This window comes from Cherax quadricarinatus, chromosome 38, assembly GCF_038502225.1.
Source record: "Cherax quadricarinatus isolate ZL_2023a chromosome 38, ASM3850222v1, whole genome shotgun sequence".
NCBI lineage: Eukaryota > Metazoa > Arthropoda > Malacostraca > Decapoda > Parastacidae > Cherax > Cherax quadricarinatus.
The window spans coordinates 32,911,794-32,939,391 of record NC_091329.1 but is presented as its reverse complement, the minus strand read 5'-3'; the positions used below and the strand labels follow the sequence as shown (position 1 = coordinate 32,939,391).

The 27,598-nt window shown below is 41.4% G+C and overlaps 1 protein-coding gene across 5 annotated transcripts in view; it reads left to right on the top strand.

Moving 5' to 3' along the window:
- Positions 1–18,710, top strand: part of LOC128693079 (gastrula zinc finger protein XlCGF57.1-like) — a 55,190-nt gene extending 36,480 nt beyond the window's left edge. For 2 of the 5 annotated variants that reach the window (XM_070092225.1, XM_070092226.1), the window contains exon 2: positions 11,488–18,710. In XM_070092225.1, coding sequence (XP_069948326.1) covers positions 15,123–16,265 — 1,143 coding nt within the window. In that variant the 5' untranslated portion in view covers positions 11,488–15,122 and the 3' untranslated portion in view covers positions 16,266–18,710. Of the gene's footprint in view, positions 1–11,128; positions 11,259–11,487 lie in introns of those variants that run through there. The other 3 variants (XM_070092227.1, XM_070092228.1, XM_070092229.1) reach the window with 2 other exon arrangements.
- Positions 18,711–27,598: the final 8,888 nt, after the last annotated feature.

Genomic DNA, 27,598 nt, shown 5'->3' with positions numbered 1-27,598 from the left:
TTTAGCAGTCAAATAACTCTCCCAGTCAAGCTCCCATGTTACGTTGGTTGTCCCTTATTACTTTGATAGTAAGGTTCTCACTACACGTTCTAGTGTGGGGTAGCTTTTTACTTAATGGCCTTATCTGTCTAGGGGTAATACTTACATTATGGCTGATCATCCTGAGTGTCTCTGATATCCTTTCACCAGCCCTCTTCACAGGTTATGTAAACTACTACTATAAAAATATAACTGTATTCTCAATAGATATGTACAGAATATACAATTACAGCCTCACATTTTCAAAACAAAGATCTACACACTCCATAGCTGTTCTCCACATGGTGTATCTTATTAACTTTTGTCCTTCTCTCTTCTTGACATAACTCTGGGCTAACCAGTGTTTTGACACACTTTAGTCACCCTGGGTATGGTGGCCACAACTTAAATTATAAAAACTCACCCCTGGAGCACACATACTGCCCCAAACGATAGAAGAAGGACCCAGAGATCCTGCCAGGTTGAAGGTCAGCCACAGAGAGAGTCAGAGAGAGGGAGAGAGAGAGAAGCCTAGCTAAGCTTCTCCCACCAAAACAAAAGACTGTTGCCAAGCACAATTATCCAGTTACCACAATTCTACCACACCTTAATTTTACTTTTACAAAAAGAAATACAACTTTATAAACTACTTATTTAAATTGTGTGTTTATGTGTCTATAGTATAACCTATTATATTGAGAAAAATAGGCTTGACCCAGCTGCCTCTCAGTCATAAGGTTGATCAGCCCTTATGACATTTAGAACTGAGTCCCCATCAATTCCATATAATTAGGTATTCCAGAGTAACTGTTACTTATAAATACATGTTGGGTCCTATAGCCCAATAACAATACTAGAAAGGACTGCCCTTCTAGCATCCAGCCTGTTACTGGGTTTTCATAACAATTAGTCAGTATCCTTGTCCAATTATCCATTAGAATTCAGTATGATTCAATAGTGCTTCAGGATTACAACTGGTAGGCTAACTAGAGAAAATAAAATTTAATAAATTTATTAATAATTAAGTTGTCTTGGCATACATTGAATTAAATTAAATCAATATCTACAAGCTTCAAAGGCATAATTATCATCAGTGTTATTATCAATCACAAGTGGTTCTTTACATATACCAGCATGAAGGATATCGTTCCCTATCAACAAGTCCACTGACCTGATGGGAAATACACCACTGGATATACCCACTGAAATATAACCAGTATAATAGCTTGTTTCACTGTAAACTTTGTGCAGAGGTACTTTTATAACAGCCCCACCATAGGCTTCTAACAATACATCTATCTTTCAATAGGTATCATCAGTTATGGGCAGTATATCTTCTCTTAATAACGTGAGATAACTGCCAGTGTCTCTGAAAGTAATTATCTCGGTTAGATGTGATTCGTCAAATCCTACTTTACCTCTCGAAAAGTAAGGACTCATCGCTGAACGAATCTTTTCGTCAGATACACTTTCTGACGCTAGTCATCTGTCCTGAGTAATATTATCTGAAACAGTAGGATCAGAGGTATTACTAGGATTTTGGTGCCTTTGTTGCTCGGAAGAGGATACGACTTGAGTGGGGGCGTCAGCCGGACGATTGTTTCTCGTATCTCTTTCTAACTTATAGCAATACTCTCTAGCATGTTTTTTTCTGTTACAATAGGTACATTTAACTTTCTTCTTCTCGATATCAGATTTCTGTCTAGCCACAGAGACAGATTCAGGATTGTGAGTTTTCCTGGTAAAGGTACGAGAAGTTACAGTAGCAGGTACATCAGACTGGCAATGAGCAGCTGATTTAGGTTGCCAACTTCTAGGACAAAATTTAGTTACCTTGTTTCTCTGTGTTTTAGTATGTGCAAGTTTGTGAGAAATCTTGTAATTGTCTGCTAATGCTTCAGTTTCCAGAATATCTGAGGTAGTATGATCGATCAGATATTCTTGTATGTCCGCAGACATACAGTTGTTAAACTCTTCGTGAAGTAACAACTGAACAAGGCTGTCGTAGTTGCTGCACTTGGCAGACCTACACCATCTCTCAAATGCAACTTTTTTCTCACGAGCAAACTCTACACAAGTTTGATCTTGCCGTCATTGTAACGTACGAAATGCACATTGATAACTTACAGGCAACAAGTTATATGTCTCTAGAATAGTTTGCTTGACAGCATCATAACTAATGTACTTGGCAAATGGTAAAGCAGCAGTACAAGTTTGAGCTCTTCCTGTCAAAGCTGTGTGCAACAAGGTAGCCCAGTGCTTTCGTGGCCAGTTCATAGCACGTGCTTGTTTCTTAAACACATCAAAATAGGTGTCTAAGTCTCTCTCAGAAAACTTAGGAACCATGGATGCAGCTTTCTGCACATTAAATGTGTCCTGTGATCTATCAGTTTGTTGTCTTCCAAGACGAACATTTTCTCTCTGGAAATCTTCTTCGTTCAATTTCCTCTGTGCCTCTATATGTGCAGTCTGCAACATAATGAGGCATTCAAACCTCTCAAACTGTTCCTGAGAGATAGGACCAGTGGGTAATGGAGGAGTAAGGAATCTAATGTGGTGTGGACGGTCCTTAGGTCAGACACCTTGTCCAGGCGTCTCTAGAGAGTCTAGATCTGGTCTAGGATAAGTAGATACAGGTGTAGTATACATGGTACTAGTATGAGGCTGAGTCACACTACCAGCTACACTCTGTACTAGTGTGTCAGTGAGGTGGGAAGGTGTGAGCGAGAACAAAATTTCACAAGGCTCAGACACTTCTGCCATAGTTGCTCTTTCTTCTAAGTAATCAAATAGAGTCATACTTCCTAATTGTGACACTAGGCTTTCTGAATCTGAATCATAATCAGACATCTCTGTATGAGCAGGAAACAATATATCTTTAATTAACGCTCTGACGGTTTCTGCGGTGTAATTCCTGTTATACGTTGCACCGAGATATTTGGCTACTCGCCAACACGTCTGAAGTTTTAATGTACTTAACTCAGACAAAGTCAGAGTATCAATTAACTGTTTCACTTTGGCATACATCACGAAAATAAGTGTACTACGAGAGAGTGATTATGGGAAACTATAATCCTAATAGGAATTTTAGTGTTGGTCATCTTAGAGCAAGAGCTCATAAACAGTATTTCCATCTCCTTGGATCAAGAGACTCAGGTACATACATCCACCTGGTATGTTGTACAAGACAAAACTCAAAGTCTTCAGATTAGGAAAGTACTCACAGTGTTTGAATATAGAGTTACTAGTATGTCAAACTGGACAATTTCTCCAACACCTTGGATCAAGAGCATCCTGGACAGGCCCCCATTTGTTACAAAATATGCGATTCTAAAAAGCTTTGAGATCTCCAGTGAATACTAGAAAGGAGTGCCCTGCTAGCATCCAGCCTGTTACTGGGTTTTCGTAACAATTAGTCAGTATCCTTGTCCAATTATCTATTAGAATTCAGTATGATTCAATAGTGCTACTAACTAGAGAAAACAAAAGTCAATAAATTTATTAATAATTAAGTTGTCTAGGTGTATATCAAATTAAATTAAATCAATATCAACAAAACAAGAATAATCACTTCTCTCGTGTACAGTATTATTGTGCTGATAGCACATATCACATATATATCTTAAGTACCGTCTGGTACAGAAGCATTTAATAATACAATATACAAATAAGTTTAAGTGTATGTGTGTAAGTGCTCAAAGTAGTTCGCTATGTCTCATGACTTGACTAGACTTGAACAAGTGACTGACAGAGTCATCAGATAAACTAACTTCTTGACCAGCTGGCAGTCAGAACAGTCTGCTTGAACAATAAAAAGAATATTAAGCCCAATAGCAATATAACAAGCAACTGCGACACAATCAGGATCAAGGAGATAATATAACGACACTAAGTAGTGACCATCAGCAGATCCTCCACAAAAGTCACCAAGCTCCCATAATACTGAATCTATATTATTTTATTATTATCACACTGGCCGATTCCCACCAAGGCAGGGTGGCCCGAAAAAGAAAAACTTTCACCATCATTCACTCCATCACTGTCTTGCCAGAAGGGTGCTTTACACTACAGTTTTTAAACTGCAACATTAACACCCCTCCTTCAGAGTGCAGGCACTGTACTTCCCATCTCCAGGACTCAAGTCCGGCCTGCCGGTTTCCCTGAACCCCTTCATAAATGTTACTTTGCTCACACTCCAACAGCACGTCAAGTATTAAAAACCATTTGTCTCCATTCACTCCTATCAAACACGCTCATGCATACCTACTGGAAGTCCAAGCCCCTCGCACACAAAACCTCCTTTACCCCCTCTCTCCAACCTTTCCTAGGCCGACCCCTACCCCGCCTTCCTTCCACTACAGACTGATACACTCTTGAAGTCATTCTGTTTCGCTCCATTCTCTCTACATGTCCGAACCACCCCAACAACCCTTCCTCAGCCCTCTGGACAACAGTTTTGGTAATCCCGCACCTCCTCCTAACTTCCCAACTACGAATTCTCTGCATTATATTCACACCACACATTGCCCTCAGACATGACATCTCCACTGCCTCCAGCCTTCTCCTCGCTGCAACATTCATCACCCATGCTTCACACCCATATAAAAGCGTTGGTAAAACTATACTCTCATACATTCCCCTCTTTGCCTCCAAGGACAAAGTTCTTTGTCTCCACAGACTCCTAAGTGCACCACTCACTCTTTTTCCCTCATCAATTCTATGATTCACCTCATCTTTCATAGACCCATCCGCTGACACGTCCACTCCCAAATATCTGAATACATTCACCTCCTCCATACTCTCTCCCTCCAATCTGATATTCAATCTTTCATCACCTAATCTTTTTGTTATCCTCATAACCTTACTCTTTCCAGTATTCACCTTTAATTTTCTTCTTTTGCACACCCTACCAAATTCATCCACCAATCTCTGCAACTTCTCTTCAGAATCTCCCAAGAGCACAGTGTCATCAGCAAAGAGCAGCTGTGACAACTCCCACTTTGTGTGTGATTCTTTATCTTTTAACTCCACGCCTCTTGTCAAGACCCTCGCATTTACTTCTCTTACAACCCCATCTATAAATATATTAAACAACCACGGTGACATCACACATCCTTGTCTAAGGCCTACTTTTACTGGGAAATAATTTCCCTCTTTCCTACATACTCTAACTTGAGCCTCACTATCCTCGTAAAAACTCTTCACTGCTTTCAGTAACCTACCTCCTACACCATATACTTGCAACATCTGCAACATTGCCCCCCTATCCACCCTGTCATACGCCTTTTCCAAATCCATAAATGCCACAAAGACCTCTTTAGCCTTATCTAAATACTGTTCACTTATATATTTCACTGTAAACACCTGGTCCACACACCCCCTACCTTTCCTAAAGCCTCCTTGTTCATCTGCTATCCTATTCTCCGTCTTACTCTTAATTCTTTCAATAATAACTCTACCATACACTTTACCAGGTATACTCAGCAGACTTATCCCCCTATAATTTTTGCACTCTCTTTTATCCCCTTTGCCTTTATACAAAGGAACTATGCATGCTCTCTGCCAATCCCTAGGTACCTTCCCCTCTTCCATACATTTATTAAATAATTGCACCAACCACTCCAAAACTATATCCCCACCTGCTTTTAACATTTCTATCTTTATCCCATCAATCCCGGCTGCCTTGCCCCCTTTCATTTTACCTACTGCCTCATGAACTTCCCCCACACTCACAACTGGCTCTTCCTCACTCCTACAAGATGTTATTCCTCCTTGCCCTATACACGAAATCACAGCTTCCCTATCTTCATCAACATTTAACAATTCCTCAAAATATTCCCTCCATCTTCCCAATACCTCTAACTCTCCATTTAATAACTCTCCTCTCCTATTTTTAACTGACAAATCCATTTGTTCTCTAGGCTTTCTTAACTTGTTAATCTCACTCCAAAACTTTTTCTTATTTTCAACAAAATTTGTTGATAACATCTCACCCACTCTCTCATTTGCTCTCTTTTTACATTGCTTCACCACTCTCTTAACCTCTCTCTTTTTCTCCATATACTCTTCCCTCCTTGCATCACTTCTACTTTGTAAAAACTTCTCATATGCTAACTTTTTCTCCCTTACTACTCTCTTTACATCATCATTCCACCAATCGCTCCTCTTCCCTCCCGCACCCACTTTCCTGTAACCACAAACTTCTGCTGAACACTCTAACACTACATTTTTAAACCTACCCCATACCTCTTCGACCCCATTGCCTATGCTCTCATTAGCCCATCTATCCTCCAATAGCTGTTTATATCTTACCCTAACTGCCACCTCTTTTAGTTTATAAACCTTCACCTCTCTCTTCCCTGATGCTTCTATTCTCCTTGTATCCCATCTACCTTTTACTCTCAGTGTAGCTACAACTAGAAAGTGATCTGATATATCTGTGGCCCCTCTATAAACATGTACATCCTGAAGTCTACTCAACAGTCTTTTATCTACCAATACATAATCCAACAAACTACTGTCATTTCGCCCTACATCATATCTTGTATACTTATTTATCCTCTTTTTCTTAAAATATGTATTACCTATAACTAAACCCCTTTCTATACAAAGTTCAATCAAAGGGCTCCCATTATCATTTACACCTGGCACCCCAAACTTACCTACCACACCCTCTCTAAAAGTTTCTCCTACTTTAGCATTCAGGTCCCCTACCACAATTACTCTCTCACTTGGTTCAAAGGCTCCTATACATTCACTTAACATCTCCCAAAATCTCTCTCTCTCGTCTGCATTCCTCTCTTCTCCAGGTGCATACACGCTTATTATGACCCACTTCTCGCATCCAACCTTTACTTTAATCCACATAATTCTTGAATTTACACATTCATATTCTCTTTTCTCCTTCCATAACTGATCATTTAACATTACTGCTACCCCTTCCTTTGCTCTAACTCTCTCAGATACTCCAGATTTAATCCCATTTATTTCCCCCCACTGAAACTCTCCTACCCCCTTCAGCTTTGTTTCGCTTAGGGCCAGGACATCCAACTTCTTTTCATTCATAACATCAGCAATCATCTGTTTCTTGTCATCCGCACTACATCCACGCACATTTAAGCATCCCAGTTTTATAAAGTTTTTCTTCTTCTCTTTTTTAGTAAATGTCTACAGGAGAAGGGGTTACTAGCCCATTGCTCCCGGCATTTTAGTCGCCTCATACGACACGCATGGCTTACGGAGGAAAGATTCTTTTCCACTTCCCCATGGACAATAGAAGAAATAAAGAAGAACAAGAGCTATTTAGAAAAAGGAGAAAAACCTAGATGTATGTATATATATATATATGCATGTGCGTGTCTGTGAAGTGTGACCAAAGTGTAAGTAGGAGTAGCAAGATATCCCTGTTATCTAGCGTGTTTATGAGACAGAAAAAGAAACCAGCAATCCTACCATCATGCAAAACAGTTACAGGTTTCTGTTTCACAGTCATCTGGCAGGACGGTAGTACTTCCCTGGGTGGTTGCTGTCTACCAACCTACTACTCTCAATACTGAATCTAAGTTCATCATAAGAAAATCACCGACTGTGATAGTACACAGATACCAATACAAATTAGGTCAGAAGCTACAGCTCAGGACCTGAGTTGCTCAGAGTGTCTAAGCAACACACAACCTCAATACAACGTCGAAAATCACTAAGTCTCGAGAGAGTTCTGTGAACAGAGTTCTACAGAACCTACAACAATAGTGAGACGAGACAATCTTCCAACAAGGGCCAATGAGGGAGATTTAGGCTCATCTTGTCAAGAATACGTCCAACCACCAAGAGAGTCTAGACCAGACTGAATACTTCAGGCGAGGTGTGAACACCCCCCCTCGATCACGTGATAGCTCCATGGACAGTTGCTGCCCAGCAACAGAAACCGGCAGAGTAACAATCAAAGAGCGATAATTACAGTAGTTAGACAATCAAGACTTGAACTATGAGCACATAATAATATGTTACATCCTACCTAACAAAAGTAACTAAGACAAATAATAATATAAAGCAGTATATTCACGATTTAGCTATTATCGCACATATAAGCAATATAAAATTATATGAAGAGGTAATATAATATATACATATACATTGTAACCCATTCAGGGGTTGCAACACCAGGCAATTCCCCAGACCTAAACCCTATTGAGAACCTCTGGTCAATAGTGAAACAAAGTTTACTGGGCTGGAGGCTGCTCTACATGAGGCATCGAATAATATACCTTTCGAAACCTTCAAGAATTTGTGTGAGAGTCTTCCTACATGGCTGAGGGAAGTGATTAAGCATAAAGGACACAGCACCAAGTATTAAAACCTCAGTAAGTGTGCAGTTATATACGTATATATATTATCATCTTTCATGGTATGTGTTTGTGTTTTGGTACGTGTATGGGGGAGGGGGTGGCAAAATGCCGTGACTAATACTGTATAATTATACTCTCATACATTCCCCTCTTTGCTTTCATGGATACAGTTCTTTGCCTCCACAGACTCCTCAATGCACCACTTACCTTTTTCCCCTCATCAATTCTGTGATTTACCTCATCTTTCATAGACCCATCCGCTGACACGTCCACTCCCAAATATCTGAACACATTCACCTCCTCCATACTCTCTCCCTCCAATCTTCTGTTACCTAATTTTTTTGTTATCCTCATTAACTTACTCTTTCCTATATTAACTTTTAATTTCCTTCTTTTACATACCCTACCAAACTCATCAACCAACCTCTGCAGCTTCTCCTCAGAATCACTCAAAAGCACATTGTCATCAGCATAGAGCAGCTGTGACAACTTCCACTTTGTGTATGATTCTTTATCTTTTAACCCCGCACCTCTTGCCAACACCTGAGCATTCGCTTATCATACAACTCCATCTATAAATATGTTGAATAACCATGGTGACATCACACATCCCTGTCTAAGGCCTACTCTCACTGGGAAATAATCTCTCTCTCACCTACATACTCTAACCTGAGCCTAGCTATCCTCATAAAGATTCTTCACTGCTTGTAATAATCTACCTCCTATTCCATACATTTGCAACATCTACCACATTGCCCCCCCTATCCACACTATCATATGGCTTTTCCAAATCCATAAATGCCACAGAAACCTCTTTACCTTTATTTAAATACTGTTCACCTATATGTTTCACTGCAAACACTTGGTCTACACACCCCCTGCCTTTCCTAAAGCCTCCTTGTTCATCTGCTATCCTGCTCATGGTCTTACTCTTAATTCTTTCAGTAATAACTCTACCATACACTTTACCATGTATCACAACAACAGACTTATTCCCCTATAATTTTTACACTCTCTTTTGTCCCCTTTACCTTTATTCAAAGGAAGTATGCATGCTCTCTGCCAATCCCTAGGTACTGTACCTTTCATACATTTATTAAATAAAAACACTAACCACTCCAAAACTATATCCCCACCTGCTTTTAACATTTCTATCTTTATCCCATCAGTCCCAGCTGGTTTACCCCCTTTCATTCGACCTACTGCCTCACTCACTGCCCCATGCACTTCCCCCCCCACACACACACACACAACTGGTTCTTCCTCATTCCTATAAGATGTTATTCCTCCTTGCCCTATACACGAAAACACAGCTTCCCTATCTTCATCAACATTTAACAATTTCTCAAAACATTTCCTCCATTTTCCCTATACCTTTAACACTCTATTTAATAACTCTCCTCTCCAGTTTTTAACTAACAAGTCCATTCGTTCCCTAGGCTTTCTCAACTTATTAATCTCACTCCAAAACTTTTTCCTATTTTCAACAAGATTTGTTGATAACATCTCACCCATTCTCTCATTTGCTTTCTTTTTACATTGCTTCACTACTCTCTTAACCTCTTCTTTTTCTCTCCATCTACTCCTCTCTCCTTGCATCACTTCTTCATTGTAAAATCTCTCATATGCTAACTTTTTCTCTTACTACTCTCTTTACATCATCATTCCACCAATAGCTCTTCTTCCCTCCCACACCCGCTTTCCTGTAACCACAAACTTCTGCTGAACACTCTAACACTATATTCTTTAACTTACCCCATACATCTTCTACCTCATTGCCTATACTCACACTAGCCCATCTGTCCTCCAGCAGTTGTTTATATCATACCCTAACTGCCTCCTCCTTTAATTTATAAACCTTCACCTCTCTCTTACTTCCTGCTTCCATTTTCCTTGTATCCCATCTACCTTTTACTCTCACTGTAGCTACAACTAAAAATTGATCTGATATATCTGTGGCCCCTCTATAAACATGTACATCCTGAAGTCTACCCAACAGTCTTTTATCTATCAATACGTAGTCCAGCAAACTACTGTCATTACGACCTATATCATGTCTTGTATAATTATTTATCCTCTTTTTCTTAAAATATGTGTTACCTATAACCAAACCCCTTTCTATACAAAGTTCAATCAAATACGCACCATTATCGTTTACACCTGGCACCCCAAACTTACCTACCACACCCTCTCTAAATGTTTCTCCTCCTTTAGCATTTAGGTTCCCTACCACAATTACTCTCTCACTTGGCTCAAAAGTTCCTACACACTCACTAAACATCTCACAAAATCTCTCTCTCTCTCTCTCTCTCTCTCTCTCTCTCTCTCTCTCTCTCTCTCTCTCTCTCTCCTCTACACTCCTCTCTTCCCCAAATGCATACACACTTATTATGACCCACTTTTCACATCTGACCCTTTTTTTAATCCACATAATCCTTGAATTTATACATTTATATTCCCTCTTCTCTCTCCATAACTGATCCTTCAACATTATTGTTTCCGTTTCCTTGGCTCTAACTCTCTCCGATACTCCTGACTTAATCCCATTTATTTCTCCCAATTGAAACTCCCCTGCCCCCTTCAGCTTGTTACGCTTAGTGCCAGGACACCCAACTTCTTTTCATTCATAACATTTGCAGTCATTTCTTTCTTATCATCCTCCCTACATCCACACTCATTCAAACATCCCAATTTTATGAAGTTTTTCTTTTTCTTGTTTTTAGAAATTTATACAGGAGTTGGGGTTACTAGCCCATTACTAGCCCTCTGTAAGCCATGCGTGTCTTGCGACATGCATGGCTTACAGAGGAAGAATTCTGTTCAACTGCCCCATGGGCATAAGCTGAAATAAACAAGAACAAGAACTAGGAAGAAAATAGAAGAAAACCCAGAGGGGTTAGTATATTTGCTTGTACATGCATGTGTAGTGTGACCTAAGTGTAAGTAGAAGTAGTAAGACATACCTGCAACCTTGCATGTTTATGAGACAGAAAAAGACACTAGCAATAATAATAATAATAATACAATTCTAATAATAATAATACCATACGTATTATTGATAATAATTTTTTTAATTTTCTTGAAGTAAAAGTTTAACAAAATATTATAATGGTTGTTTCTTTAGTGTAGGTCATCCTGGTAGCCGAGGTTGGCACTTGTAGTGCCAGTACTGCAGATCATCCTGGTAGCAGAGGTTGGCACTTGCAGTGCCAGTACTGCAGATCATCCTGGTAGCCGAGGCTGGTACTTGTAGTGCCAGTACTGCAGATCATCTTGGTAGCCGAGGCTGGCACTAGTAGTGCCTGTACTGCAGATCATCCTGGTAGCAGAGGTTGGCACTTGCAGTGCCAGTACTGCAGATCATCCTGGTAGCCGAGGCTGGTACTTGTAGTGCCAGTACTGCAGATCATCCTGGTAGCAGAGGTTGGCACTTGCAGTGCCAGTACTGCAGATCATCCTGGTAGCCGAGGCTGGCACTAGTAGTGCCTGTACTGCAGATCATCCTGGTAGCAGAGGCTGGTACTTGTAGTGCCATTACTGCAGATCATCCTGGTAGCCGAGGCTGGCACTTGTAGTGCCTGTACTGCAGATCATCCTGGTAGCAGAGGCTGGCACTTGTAGTGCCGGTGCTGTAGATCATCCTGATAGCCAAGGCTGGCACTAGTAGTGCCAGTACTGCAGATCATCCTGGTAGCAGAGGCTGGCACTTGTAGTGCCAGTTCTGCAGATCATCCTGGTAGCAGAGACTGGCACTTGTAGTGCCAGTACTGCAGATCATTCTGGTAGCAGATGCTGGCACTTGTAGTGCCAGTACTGCAGATCATCCTGGTAGCAGAGGCTGGCACTTGTAGTGCCAGTACTGCAGATCATCCTGGTAGCAGAGGCTGGCACTTGTAGTGCCAGTACTGCAGATCATCCTGGTAGCCGAGGCTGGCACTTGTAGTGCCAGTACTGCAAATCATCCTGGTAGCAGAAGCTGGCACTTGTAGTGCCAGTACTGCAGATCATCCTGGTAGCCGAGGCTGGCACTTGTAGTGCCAGTACTGCAGATCATCCTGGTAGCAGAAGCTGGCACTTGCAGTGCCAGTACTGCAGATCCTACTGTTACACGTCCTCTTAACATCCTGCTGTTACACATCCTCTTAACATCCTACTGTTACACATCACCTTAACATCCTACTGTTACACATCCTCTTAACATCCTACTGTTACACATCCTCTTAACATCCTACTGTTACACATCCTCTTAACATCCTACTGTTACACATCCTCTTAACATCCTACTGTTACACATCCTCTTAACATCCTACTGTTACACATCCTCTTAACATCCTACTGTTACACATCACCTTAACATCCTACTGTTACACGTAACATCCTACTCTTACATGTAACATCCTACTGTTACACGTAACATCCTACTGTTACACATAACATCCTACTGTTACACGTAACATCCTACTGTTACACGTAACATCCTACTGTTACACGTAACATCCTACTGTTACACGTAACATCCTACTGTTACACGTAACATCCTACTGTTACACATAACATCCTACTGTTACACATAACATCCTACTGTTACACGTAACATCCTACTGTTACACGTAACATCCTACTGTTACACATCACCTTAACATCCTACTGTTACACGTAACATCCTACTGTTACACGTAACATCCTACTGTTACACGTAACATCCTACTGTTACATGTAACATCCTACTGTTACATGTAACATCCTACTGTTACACATAACATCCTACTGTTACACGTAACATCCTACTGTTACACATAACATCCTACTGTTACACGTAACATCCTACTGTTACACGTAACATCCTACTGTTACACATAACATCCTACTGTTACACGTAACATCCTACTGTTACATGTAACATCCTACTGTTACACGTAACATCCTACTGTTACACATAACATCCTACTGTTACATGTAACATCCTACTGTTACATGTAACATCCTACTGTTACACATCACCTTAACATCTTTGCTGTGTTGGCACTCATCATTCTCATTGTGTTATTCATATCATTTCTGTAACACATGACCACAACACAAGACACAGATCTCTTTTTGATATACCTCGTGTCCATGTCACACTGTGTAAAAACTCTATGCACATTAAGGGCCCCAAAATATGGAATTCATTACCAGAAGATATTAAAGTAACCCAGTCTGAAAATCAATTTAAGACACTTCTCAAAAGCCACTTAATCACCCTAGACTAAACACTAAATAATCAGTACACACTTACTTATGTACTCCCACATCATAACTTCAACAATCACTTTGAACCTTTTATCCATTGTTGACAGGAATATAATTGAATCATTGTTTTCACAAAAAGCATTTTCGAATATATAAATATATCTTTTGTCTTATACAAGTTTTGATTCATTTATAATTAATAATCTACTGTACAACTATGAAATAATTACTATCCTACTGTACAACTATGATATACTCCTTAGTGTTAAGTAGACTGTAAGCCAATAATGTTAAGTTGGCCCATAATGCCTAGGCATAATAGAGGCTCTCTTTGCATTGCAACCCATTATTGTAAATACAAAATCTCAATGTACTGTTTGCAAAGTCATAAAATAAATAAATAAAATAAATAACAATAACTTTTTCATAATTTATATTGTTACAAAACTTTTGTGAAACATTAGCAAGAAACCCTTCAAGGTAGGTGCTTTGCTGCTGGTGGACTGCTTTTGATCCAAGGAATTGAGATATCCTCCCATTGTAATCATCCATGCTGTTCCTCAAGCATTGGTGTAGTTCTTGACCATGTTTATAATGTAATTATATAGTATTAAAGAAGTACATGTATTGTTTTTCAGTGTAATGAAATAGTCTTAAAAACTGCATCTTGTTAAGCAGTTTATCATTCATTTATAAGATTATTAATCATTTCACTGTCTCTTACATAGATCTATGTTATTGTCCCCATTGTCACGTAGATCTGCTTTATTGATGTGTCACTCGTGTAGATCTATGCTTCAAGTACAGTATCCTCGGATATGCTGAGCAGTAAATTTTGACCTGGACATATGCAGTGAGTGTACACAGAAAAAAATCTTACTCCACATGTATGAGCGGAAAAGCAAGCATGTGATATCATGTTTGATTTAAAAGATTGAATTTGAGATGTTTTCTTCAGTAGTTTTATTGGCTGTTACTTCTTATCAATTTATAAAATTATGTCGTATTACTGAAGCAGTTAATTTTGGTCAGTTTCATGACTGGAAGTACCTTTATTATATGAGAAAGAGGGATTTGAATTATTAATAGAGAGCAGGTGTAATATACTAGAGGCCTGGAGACTTGATTAATGACCAGAGGAAATACTGGAATGCATACAGTGTTTATTTTTTGTTTTCAGATTAGAATTTGTTGAATTTTATATAAATTAATCAAATTTCCAGGTTTCCATGCACTTTTGCTAGTGCAAAAAAACTTATGAATTTGTTCGAAATGAGTAATGGAATTGGCTTAAAATAACACTGAAAATGGTTGAAATTCCTGATGTGTAAATTGTGCCCAGACTGCCAACTTTGCATCTGCATTATTCCATAAGTTTTCCATTAAATTTCGTGTTTTCAGTACAGTTGAAGAAAAAGATTCTTTACCATTTATGAAAAAATATTTTTTCCTTTGGAATAATTCTGAAACTGTGAACACATTTAATTTTAGGGTACGGATAGTGAAAACGTTAAATCATTGTTCACAATGTCTAAAATATTTAATAAAGAATGTGTTCAAGCATCACACATTAAAGATCATTCAGAAAACAAAATACAGCATTATTCACATTTCTCACAAAAGTCTCAGTATGTATCACTGATAACAGTTAATAATGGCAAAAAACCAGTTCAGTGTTTAATGTGTCTGAAAGAGTTTTTAAAAAAAAAATATTTAATGAGGCATATGAGAATTCACGCCAAAGAGAAACAACATCAGTGTGCTGTGTGTCTAAAAAACTTTGTGTATAAATGTTATTTAGCAAGACACATGAAAATTCATACAGGAGAGAAACCATTTCAATGTTCAGAGTGTCAAAAAGGGTTTTCAAGTAAATTTTATTTAGTAACACACTTGAAAAATCATACAGGAGAGAAACCATATCAATGTTCAGAGTGTCTAAAAGAGTTTTCTCAAAAATCTCATTTAGTACAACATGTGAGAAATCATACAGGAGAGAAACCATATAAATGTTCAGAGTGTCTAAAAGAGTTTTCCCAAAAATCTCATTTAGTACAACATGTGAGAAATCATACAGGAGAGAAACCATATCAATGTTCAGAGTGTCTAAAAGAGTTTTCCAAAAAATCTCAATTAGTACAACATGTGAGAATTCATACTGGAGAGAAACCATATCAGTGTTCAGAGTGTCTAAAAGAGTTTTCCCAAAGATCTCATTTAGTACAACATGTGAAAAATCATACAGGAGAGAAACCATTTCAATGCTCAGAGTGTCTCAAAAATTTTTCTAGAAAATGTGATTTAGCACAACACATGAGAAGTCATACAGGAGAGAAACCATATCAATGTTCAGAGTGTCTCAAAGTTTTTTCCAGAAAATGTGATTTAGAACGACACAAGAAAATTCATACAGGAGAGAAACCATTTACATGCTCTGAATGTTTGAAAGTGTTTTCCAGAAAATCTCATTTATCACGACACATGAGAATTCATACTAAAGAGAAACCTTTTAGTTGTTCAAATTGTCTAAAGAAGTTTTCCAGAAAATCTCATTTAGTACTACACATGAGAATTCATTCTAAAGAGAAACCATTTAGATGTTCAGAATGTCTGAAGGAATTTTCAGATAAATCTAATTTAGTAAAACATGTGAGACTTCATACTAGTTAGAAATATCAGTGTTCAACTTCTGAAAGATCTCTCACAAAAATCAAATTGTTTGAAACACAACTGAAGGTGTAAGGGGAGGAAAATCTTGTCAGTGGATAGTGTGATCAGGACAGTGTAGTAATAACATCCACGAAATTTACCTGAAGAAAAATGGATTCACTCTCTCAAATGTCTAATTGATCATTTACACAAATGTAAATTACCAGTTCATATGAGTATTAATACAAGAAAGTTTTCCTTATCTTGGTGTTGGTAAATTATTAGTGTTCATACAAGAAAGTTCTTTATGTGCTATTAACCCCTAAATGGTCCAAATGTATATATACGTTATCTCACCCAGCACCCTGAATATTTAAAAAAAAAAATAGCTTTTTTTATAGAAATAAAGAGCGCATTTTTCTGAGTGTTATAGGATAGAGAAAAAAATTTACGGTCAGTATTTACCGAGACATGAGACCACGAAGTTGGCACTGGATGCTCACGTGATGGCAACATTGAGTCCTGCCACTTGCAGAAGTGTTGCTGATATCCCTTTTTTTCTCATTTTTATATTTTATATAATCTTTGTTCTGATAATTACAATTTATAGTAATTCTTGTGATTTCATAACCAATCTTTGTTCTGACACTAATATTAGGTACTGAAATTGTACTCAAATTGTCACAAACACAGTGACAGGTGAACATTTACACCTGCCTTGGTCATTTACTATTGTATGAGAATATATACGCAATATTTATAGGCCCCAGCAATGTTTTGGACATGCTGGAGTATTTATGAAACTTCTTCAAGCATGGTGTTTATGACAAGTGTCACTTATCTGCTGACATTTGATGATAGTGCAAAATAATAATAATAATGGTAATAATAATAATATTACTAATAATAATAAATAATAAGTTCCCTTGAAGCATGATGTAAGACATGTGTCACTGTCGTATCACTCCACTGCTGACGGTGGTGACATTTGGTGAGTGTCGTCTTATCTTATCGTATCACTCCACTAATGACAGTGGAGACAGTTGATGAGGGTTGTCTTATCACTCCACTAATGACAGTGGAGACAGTTGATGAGGGTTATCTTATCACTCCACTAATGACAGTGGAGACAGTTGATGAGGGTTGTCTTATCACTCCACTAATGACAGTGGAGACAGTTGATGAGGGTTGTCTTATCACTCCACTAATGACAGTGGAGACAGTTGATGAGGGTTGTCTTATCACTCCACTAATGACAGTGGTGACATTTGATGAGTGTACACTGCCTTGCTTTATTTGTTTTCACTGTTGCACATAAATATGTCTGTCTGTATGTTTGACTGTCTGTCTGTCAGATTCTCTGTCTATCTGACTGCATCGTCACGTCTAGTTCCTGAGCAATGTAAATATATGTGTTTGCCAATCATGCTTACACATTATGTGTACCTGTGAGACAGAGATAGAGACAGATGGACATAGATACAGACAGACAGATGGAAATAGAGTCAGCCAGCCAGCCAGATAGATAGATAGATAGATAGATTGATTGATAACAAGTTGAGGAAGCCTGGGGAACAAATGGATTTGTCAGTAAAAAAATAGGAGACGAGAGTTATTAAATGCAGAGTTAGAGGTATCAGGAAGATGGAGAGAATATTTTGAGGAATTGTTAAATGTTGATGAAGATAGGGAAGCTGTGATTTCATGTATAGGGCAAGGAGGAATAACATCTTGTAGGACTGAGGAAGAGCCAATTGTGAGTGTGAGGGAAATTCGTGAGGCAGTAGGTAAAATGAAAGGGGGTAAGGCAGCTGGGATTGATGAGATAAAGATAGAAATGTTAAAAGCAGGTGGGGATATAGTTTTGGAGTGGTTGGTGCTATTATTTGATAAGTGTGTGGAAGAGGGTAAGGTATCTAGGGATTGGCAGAGAGCATGCATAGTTCCTTTGTATAAAGGCAAAGGGGACAAAAGAGAGTGCAAAAATTATAGGGGGATAAGTCTGTTGAGTATACCTGGTAAAGAGTATGGTAGAGTTATTATTGAGAGAATTAAGAGTAAAGCGGAGAATAGGATAGCAGATGAACAAGGAGGCTTTAGGAAAGGTAGGGGGTGTGTGGACCAGGTGTTTGCAGTGAAACATAAGTGAACAGGATTTAGATAAGGCTAAAGAGGTTTTTGTGGCATTTATGGATTTGGAAAAGGCGTATGACAGGGTGGATAGGGGGGCAATGTGGCAGATGTTGTAGGTGTATGGTATAGGAGGTAGGTTACTGAAAGAAGTGAAGAGTTTTTACGAGGATAATGAGGCTCAAGTTAAGAGTATGTAGAAAAGAGGGAGATTATTTCCCAGTAAAAGTAGGCCTTAGACAAGGATGTGTGATGTCACCATGGCTATTACAACCCAGGATTCCAAATGGCCTGTTATCCTGGGTGTAAAGGGAGCAAAATAAACACAGCAGAAAAGTTTTGACTTATATTATCCTTCACCAATTTAGAACAACAATATGTACACTATATACACTATGTACAGTGATAGGTATTAGTGCACTCCACGGTAAGCAAGGCAGAATAGAAGCCACAAGAGAGCAGACCGTGCTTCAACCAGCTCTAGAATGGGATTGACAAGGGCAGACAGGAGAGTGGTACCCACATAACCTCTGCAATTGCCAAAACCATCTTCTTATTAGCTGGGACCTGGTTACTAGTTGAACGACGGGGCCCCATCGTCAACTCTTAGTCACCTGGTTCGCTGGTTGGGGGAGATAGCCTGTAAATGAGGGTGTGTACATGCGCCGAATAAAGGTTACGTACTCTTTGCATGCCACACCCCCACCCCGAGAAGGCTCAGTATTAGGCTGCCACCTCCCAGTGGTAACTGTGCCACCATGGCACAAAATAATGGGACCGCCTTTCCTCTTAACCATCCAACTCTTAGATAGAGCTCGGCTTTTCTCGTGACAGAAAGCCAAACCCTAAACTCAGAGCGAGACAGCAAACAGTCGGGCTAGCTTAGGTCTAGGATCCTCTTCAAGGGGGGCTCCTTGGCGTGGTGAAGAGGCTCTTGGTCTGAGGAATTAGCCCTGTCGGTCTTCTTCCTCAGACTGAACCTAAGTACCCCCCATTCTCCCCTCCCCTATCCCATCCTCCCCATCCTCCCCTTTTTCCATTCCTCCTCCTCACCCCTCCCTTTTGCCCTCCCTCTTTTTGACCTTTGGGATTTCTCCCACAGGCGCGCTAGTTCCTAGGTAGGGGAAAGGACACCGGGGTCCATCCCATTCCGTTGAGGTTCTTGGCGGTGGCATAGTTTGCTGTGGAATCTGGATTGCCTGGGGATGTCCTGATCCCTCTCCGGTATCCCGGAGTAGCTTTGGGTGTCTTTCGGGCGATGGGTGTATCTCTGGAAGCCACCTTTCAGATTCCGGGGGTGGTGGCCGAAGGAGGTATGCTTTGTGGCGGATATCCGGCCGCCCTCTCTTTTGTCCACCGAGGTAGCTCGGCAGATGTGAGGTTGCTATCCTGGATTGCTGGTTTACTGGCATGAAGGGTAGGGTATGGCATGGGTTCCATGCTGCATCTGCGCTACTAGCGGTGTTGAGGTCCTCTTGGGTGCGGAGGGAGATTTCCGGCCCTTTCATTCCTCCTGGGAACTATTCCTCCCCGCTCCCCCCTTTTTTTTATTCTTTTTTTTATTTTTATTTTCTTTCCTTCTTTCTTTTTTTTTCTTAAAAACAAAAAGCAAAGGAGTAACCTAACCATGGCAGCCCTAGTCCATGAACCCACTACCCCCGGGGCCCCTTCTTGATACCGCACCCCATTCTGACCCTGCCTTGTGTTTAGACCACTCTTCGGACACTCCTGATGCCCCTGTACCTCTTGCTGGTGCTGTTTCCTCACCCGCTTCAGGTACCGGGGCTTCGACTGACTCCTTCGATTTGTCTGAACTCCGCTCTCCTTTGACTACGCTTCCGGCTTCTCCCTCTACGGTACGGCAATTTTTGAATCGCCCGCCCATTTCACGCTGAACCAACTCTGGTCCTACTCCTAAACGCCAACGTCAATCTCCTGATGATGCTCCTTCGTTACCTTCCCATTCTACTCGGAAAAGACCGACACGTCAAACACTCCCTCTCCACGCTCAGTTTCGGACCACACAATGGACTAAATTCTTTACTTTAAGACTGACTTCTTCTTCTGCCTACCTTTCTGACCATAGTATTGGCAAAGCGCTCCTGCGTCATGTTGGCAGAGATATTTCATTTCATGCTCTCAAGAGCAGTATGCGCATCGTCACTGTCCAGAATGCTACCCAAGCTCATGATCTTTCTCTCCTTTCGAATATCGATACTACTCCTATCACTATTGAAAACCATCTTTCTCTCAATTCTTGTAGTGGTACTGTCATTCTGCCCCATACCATAGTCCAACAGAATTTCCAGTCATGTGGCAATGACATTTTTGAACAGCTGGAACTCCAGGATCTCCCAATCCTCAAAGTAGACACTTATGTCCTTCCTGCCCGGGGGCAGAGACGTTACCATTGCAATGTGGCTCGTTTAACTTTTGACAGCCGAGAACTCCCGACCTCTGTATATGTCGCTGGACATAGGTTACAAGTTCGAAAGGTGATACCTACACCGCAACAATGTAGAAATTGCTGGCGTTTTGGTCACCCAGCGAAATATTGCAGATCTATGGCCGAATGCCCAGTCTGTGGTGCCGACGACCATTCTAATACATCTTGCAGTCAACCTCCATCTTGCCTTAATTGTAATGAAGCTCACCCTTCGTACTCCCGCCGTTGCCAGGTCTACTTAAATGAACGTGAAATCCGTTGCCTCAAAGAGGCAGAAGGTCTCCCTTATGCTATGGCAGTTACTCATCTCCACCTCCAAGGGAGACTACCCCGTGTTTCTTATTCTCGTGTTTCCAAACATCCCCCCACTTCTGGGGTCCCATCTTCTGCAGCCTCCTCTGTTGTTACCCCTCCCATAGCCACCACGGCATCTAATCCTTTTGCTGTCCTTGGCTCTGACGTCCCGACTACAACTCTGTTCTCACATCTTTGCGTCCTTCCTCACAAGCCCCAGTATTGACAAGACCTCGTATGACACCTAATACCAATCGCCCCTCTACTCAGAAGTCCAAAAAATCCACATTGCTCAAATCTTCTTTGCCCCTTCCTTCCCTTTTTCCACCTCCACACTTTACCTTTCCAGTCTCTGTACCTAGTTCTTCCCCTCTCTCTGGCTCTATTACAAGTGTGGAGATTCACCCTCCTCCTCGTACTATGCCTTCCACCCCCGTCCCCTCCCAAGTTTCTCCCTCTTCTGCCACCTCCCAGGTTTCTGCCTCTTCTGTCCCCCCCCCCACACTTCATCTCCAGTCCCTTACACTCTTCCCTCCCCCTCTACTTTGGTACAGTCCATTACTATCCCAATCCTTACTCACCCTCCTCCTTCTATCTCCAATATGGTCTCCCATACATCTTTGAATTCAGGAACACTTGAAGCCATTTCAGAATATATTGCAGAGACTAAACCTTCAATGGACACTGATTCACTTCCTGTTCCTTCTCTTCCCTCTCCTCCATCTTCACAACCCCATTCTTCGCAACGCTCCGTTCCTTCGCTACTTGAACATCTTCCAACGCCACCACACATTGACTTTTCTAACCCCTCTAGTCCGTAGGTGCCTTTACCTACAGATTCCTGATATTTCCTTCATAGCCAATCATGGCCTATTTACAGTGGAATATCCGCGGCCTCAGGGGTAATCGGGGTGAGCTTCAGATGTTGCTTTCCAGGTTTTCCCCTGTTGGTGCATGCTTACAAGAACCAAAATTACACTCGGCTGTTTTCCAACCTATCTCAGGCTATAATTTATTGTATTCTTCGGATCCTTTCTCAGATGGGACCTTTAATGAAAGTGCCCTTCTTCTACGCAATGATATTCCGTACTGTCAACTATTTGTCCATACCTCGCTGCATTACACTGCAGCCCGTATCCACTTGAATAAGTGGTTTACAATATGTTCTTTATATCTCTCTCCTTCTCAAGCATTTTCTATCCCAGACTTTGCCTTTCTTGTTTCATCCTTACCACCACCACTTCTGTTACTTAGTGATTTTAATGCCCACCATTTCCTCTGGGGGGGGGTCTCATTGTGACTCACGTGGCATTCAGTTGGAGGCTTTTCTCGCCTCTCACCCCCTCCATGTTTTAAATACGGGTACTCCCACCCATTTTGATCCTTGTAATCATACTCTCTCTTGCATCGATCTATCAGTCTGCTCTTCCTCCACTGCACTAGACTTCACCTGGTCTGTTCTACCAGACTTACATGACAGCGATCATTTTCCGATCATTCTTATTTCTCCTTCCTATTCACCACCTTTCCGTAGCCCTCGCTGGCAATTTGATCGGGCAAATTGGGATCTTTACTCACACCTCACTGCTTTTAGTGAGGTTCCTTCTTCATCCTCCATTGATGAGCTCCTACACATCTTCTCGACATCAGTTTATACTGCAGCTTCTCATTCTATACCCCAAACCTCAGGCAGGCATTCTCAGAAGTGCGTGCCTTGGTGGTCTCCTGCTTGTGCTCGTGCAGTACGTTTGAAACGTGCTGCATGGGGCAGGTACCGGTACAATAGAACCGCTGAGAGACTTCTTGATTTTAAGCAGAAGCGTGCGATTGCTCGCCGTGTCATCCGTGAAGCTAAACGCACTTGTTGGCGAGACTGTTTCCACCATCACCTCTGCTTCTTCTATGAGTGCAGTCTGGAAAAAAGTGAGGAAATTGAGTGGTAAATACTCTCCTGACCCGGCTCCTGTTCTACGGGTCGCTGGTGTTGATGTAGCAAACCCTCTCGACGTTGCCATTGAACTTGGCACACATCTGGTCCGTATTTCCTGAGGGCTCCATCTATGTCCATCGTTTCTTTCCTCAAAGTCTGCCAGAGAGTTAGTACCCTTGGACTTTTCTTCTCTCAGAAAAGAACAGTATAATGTGCCTTTTACACTTCAAGAACTGGAGGCAACGCTCTCAGCTTGCTGATCATCGGCAGCTGGGCCTGACGACATTCATGTTCGTATGTTACAACATTTATATCAGTCAGCCCTTGTAGTCCTCTTACACCTCTTCAATCTTATTTGGGCACAAGGAGTTCTTCCCCAGCTGTGGAAATCTGCAATTGTTCTCCCTTTCCGCAAACCAGGTACTACAGGACATGATGCCTCCCACTATCACCCCATCGCTCTTACTAGTGCAGTTTGCAAAGTGATGGAACGCCTCATAAATCGACGTTTAATGTGGTATTTAGAGACACAACAGTCTCTCCGCTAGTCAATATGGCTTTCGTAAGGGCCGTTCTACCATAGACCCCTTACTACGCTTGGATATGTATGTTCGTAATGCCTTTGCGAATAATCACTCAGTTATTGCCATACTTTTTGACCTTGAGAAGGCATATGACACAACTTGGAGGTATAATATTTTGGCACAGGCCCATTCCTTAGGCCTCCGAGGCAATCTACCATCCTTCCTTAAGAACATTTTAACTGACAGACATTTCCGTGTTCGAGTCAATAATGTTCTTTCCCCGGACTTCGTCCAAGCTGAAGGTGTCCCTCAGGGATGTGTTCTAAGCACAACACTTTTTCTCCTTGCTATAAATGATTTGGCCTCTATTCTTCCACCCAATATTTGGTCATCACTCTATGTTGATGACTTCGCTATTGCTTGTGCAGGCGCTGACTGTCACCTTATTGCAGTTTCTCTCCAGCATGCGGTCGACCGTGTTTCCACTTGGGCCACCACGCATGGGTTTAAATTTTCAAGTACCGAAACTCGCCAAATTACTTTCACTAGACGCTCTGTTATCTCCGATTATTCTTTGTATCTCTATGGCTCCTGTATCCCCGAATGTGATACAGTCAGGTTTCTAGGCCTTCTCTTTGACCGTCGGTTATCCTGGAAACCTCACATTACCTCTCTGAAGGCAACTTGTCACAGCCGGCTAAACCTTCTTAAAACCCTTGCTCATCTTTCCTGGGGAGCTGATCGTCGAACTCTGCTTCGCCTACATTCAGCGCTCGTTTTATTGAAACTCGATTATGGTGACCAGATTTATTCCGCGGCGTCTCCTGCTACTCTCTCTAGCCTTAACTCTATCCATCACCAAGGCTTACGTTTGTGCCTTGGTGCTTTTCACTCTTCCCCTGTTGAGAGCCTCTATACAGAAGCAAATGTTCCATCCTTGTCTGATCGCCGTGATGCCCATTGCCTTCGCTACTATGTACGCTCTCACGATCTACACAATCCTTCCATTTATAGAATGGTCACCGATATTAGTAGACATTCATTATTTGTTCGCCGCCCCTTTTTGCTCCATCCCTTTTCTCTTCGCCTACATTCACTCTTGTCTTCCCTTCAGTTACCACCTTTATATGTTCATGTAGCATCTCACTTTTCCCTACCCCCCTGGGAAGTTCCAGCTGTTCGGGTCTGTTCTTTCTCACTCCCTTGCTCGAAAGCTCAACTGCCTACGGTGGCTTCCCGCTCTCTCTTGATCACTTCCACTCCCATTCTCATGCCACCGCTGTGTACACAGATGGCTCTAAGTCTTCAGACGGCGTCGGATTCGCAGCAGTGTTTCCGGACAGCGTCGTGTGGGGGCATTTACAGTGGACCCCCGCATACTGTACGCATCGCATACCGTTCAATCCGCATACCGCTCGCTTTTATCGCAAAAATTTTGCCTCGCATACCGCCCAAAAACCCGCTCACCGCTCTTCGTCCGAGATGCGTCCAATGTGCGCCCTTAGCCAGCCTCACATGTGCCGCCGGTGGCATTGCTTACCAGCCAGCCTCCGCGGTAACATCCAAGCATACAATCGGAGCATTTCGTATTATTACAGTGTTTTTGGCGATTTATCTGGAAAATAAGTGACCATGGGCCCCAAGAAAGCTTCTAGTGTCAACCCTACAGGAATAAGGGTGAGAATTACTATAGAGATGAAGAAAGAGATCATTGATAAGTATGAAAGTGGAGTGCGTGTCGCCGACCTGGCCAGGTTGTACAAGAAACCCAAATCAACCATCGCTACTATTGTGGGCAACAGAAAGGCAATCAAGGAAGCTGTTCTTGCCAAAGGTTTAACTGTGTTTTCGAAACAGAGATCGCAAGTGATGGAAGATGTTGAGAGACTCTTATTGGTGTGGATAAATGAAAAACAGGTAGCAGGAGATAGCGTCTCTCAAGCGATCATAAGCGAAAAGGCTAGGAAGTTGCATGAGGATTTAATTAAAAAAATGCCTGCAACTAGTGATGATGTGAGTGAATTTAAGGCCAGCAAAGGTTGGTTTGAGAGATTTAAGAAGTGTAGTGGCATACATAGTGTGATAAGGCATGGTGAGGCTGCCAGTTCGGACCACAAAGCAGCTGAAAAATATGTGCAGGAATTCAAGGAGTACATAGACAGTGAAGGACTGAAACCTGAACAAGTGTTTAATTGTGATGAAACAGGCCTGTTTTGGAAGAAAATGCCAAGCAGGACCTACATTACTGAGGAGGAAAAGGCACTCCCAGGACATAAGCCTATGAAAGACAGGCTTACTTTGTTGATGTGTTTCAATGCTACTGGTGATTGCAAAGTGAAGCCTTTATTAGTGTATCACTCTGAAACTCCCAGACCGTTCAGGCAAAAGAATGTCCTCAAGGAGAATTTGTGTGTGCTGTGGAGGGCAAACAGTAAGGCATGGGTCACTAGGGACTTTTTCTATGACTGGTTACACCATGCATTTGCCCCCAATGTGAAAGATTACCTAACTGAAAAGAAATTAGAACTTAAGTGCCTCCTGGTGTTAGACAATGCCCCTGGTCATCCTACAGACATGGCAGAGCGACTTTATGGGGACATGAAATTCATTAAGGTGAAGTTTTTGCCTCCTAATACCACTCCTCTCCTGCAGCCCATGGACCAGCAGGTTATTGCAAACTTCAAAAAACTGTACACAAAAGCTCTGTTTGAAAGGTGCTTTGTAGGGACCTCAGAAACTCAACTGACTCTAAGAGAGTTTTGGAGAGAGCACTTTAATATCCTCAATTATGTAAACCTTATAGGTAAGGCTTGGGAGGGAGTGACTAAGAAGACCTTGAACTCTGCTTGGAAGAAACTGTGGCCAGAATGTGTAGACAAAAGGGATTTTGAAGGGTTTGAGGCTAACCCTGAGAGGATTATGCCAGTTGAGGAATCCATTGTGGCATTGGGAAAGTCCTTGGGGTTGGAGGTTAGTGGGGATGATGTGGAAGAGTTGGTGGAGGAGGACAATGAAGAACTAACCACTGATGAGCTGATAGATCAACTTCAACAGCAAGAGGCCAGACCTGAGGAAACTGGTTCGAAGGAGGGGAGAGAGAAATTGAAGAAATTGCCTACTACAAAGATTAAGGAAATCTGTGCAAAGTGGCTTGAAGTGCAAACCTTCATGGATGAAAATCACTCTCACACAGCTATTGCAAGCCGTGCTGGTGATTATTACACTGACAGTGTTGTGAAACACTTTAGGGAAGTCATAAAGGAACGAGAGGTACAGGCCACTATGGACAGATATGTTGTGCGAAAGAAGTCCAGTGACTCTGAAGCTGGTTCTAGTGGCATTAAAAGAAGAAGGGAAGTAACCCCAGAAAAGAACTCGACACCTCAAGTCTTAATGGAAGGGGATTCCCCTTCTAAACACTAACACACACTCTCCCCTCCTCCCATCCCATCAATCATCACCAGATCTTCAATAAAAGTAAGTGTCATGTAATTGTGCATGCCTTTTTCAGTTTGTGTGTATTAAAATTAACATTTCATGTGGTAAAATTTTTTTTTTCATACTTTTGGGTATCTTGCACGGATTAGTTTGATTTCCATTATTTCTTATGGGGAAAATTCATTCGCATACCGATCATTTCGCATAACAATCAGCCCTCTTGCACGGATTAAAGTCGCTATGCGGGGGTCCACTGTACTATCTTCAGCTAGCATTTTTACTGCTGAACTGTATGCCATTCTTGCAGCACTTATTCGTATCGCATCTATGCCTGTGTCATCATTTGCAGTAGTCTCAGACTCCCTTAGTGCTCTACAGGCTATACGAAAATTTGATACATCTCATCCCCTAGTTCTCCGTATCCAACTTTGGCTACGCCGTATCTCTACCAAACATAAAGATATTGTTTTTTGTTGGGTCCCTGGTCATGTCGACGTACAGGGCAATGAACAGGCAGATACTGCTGCGCGGTCAGCAGTACATGACCTACCAATTTCCTATCGAGGTGTTCCATTTCTGGACTATTTTGCTG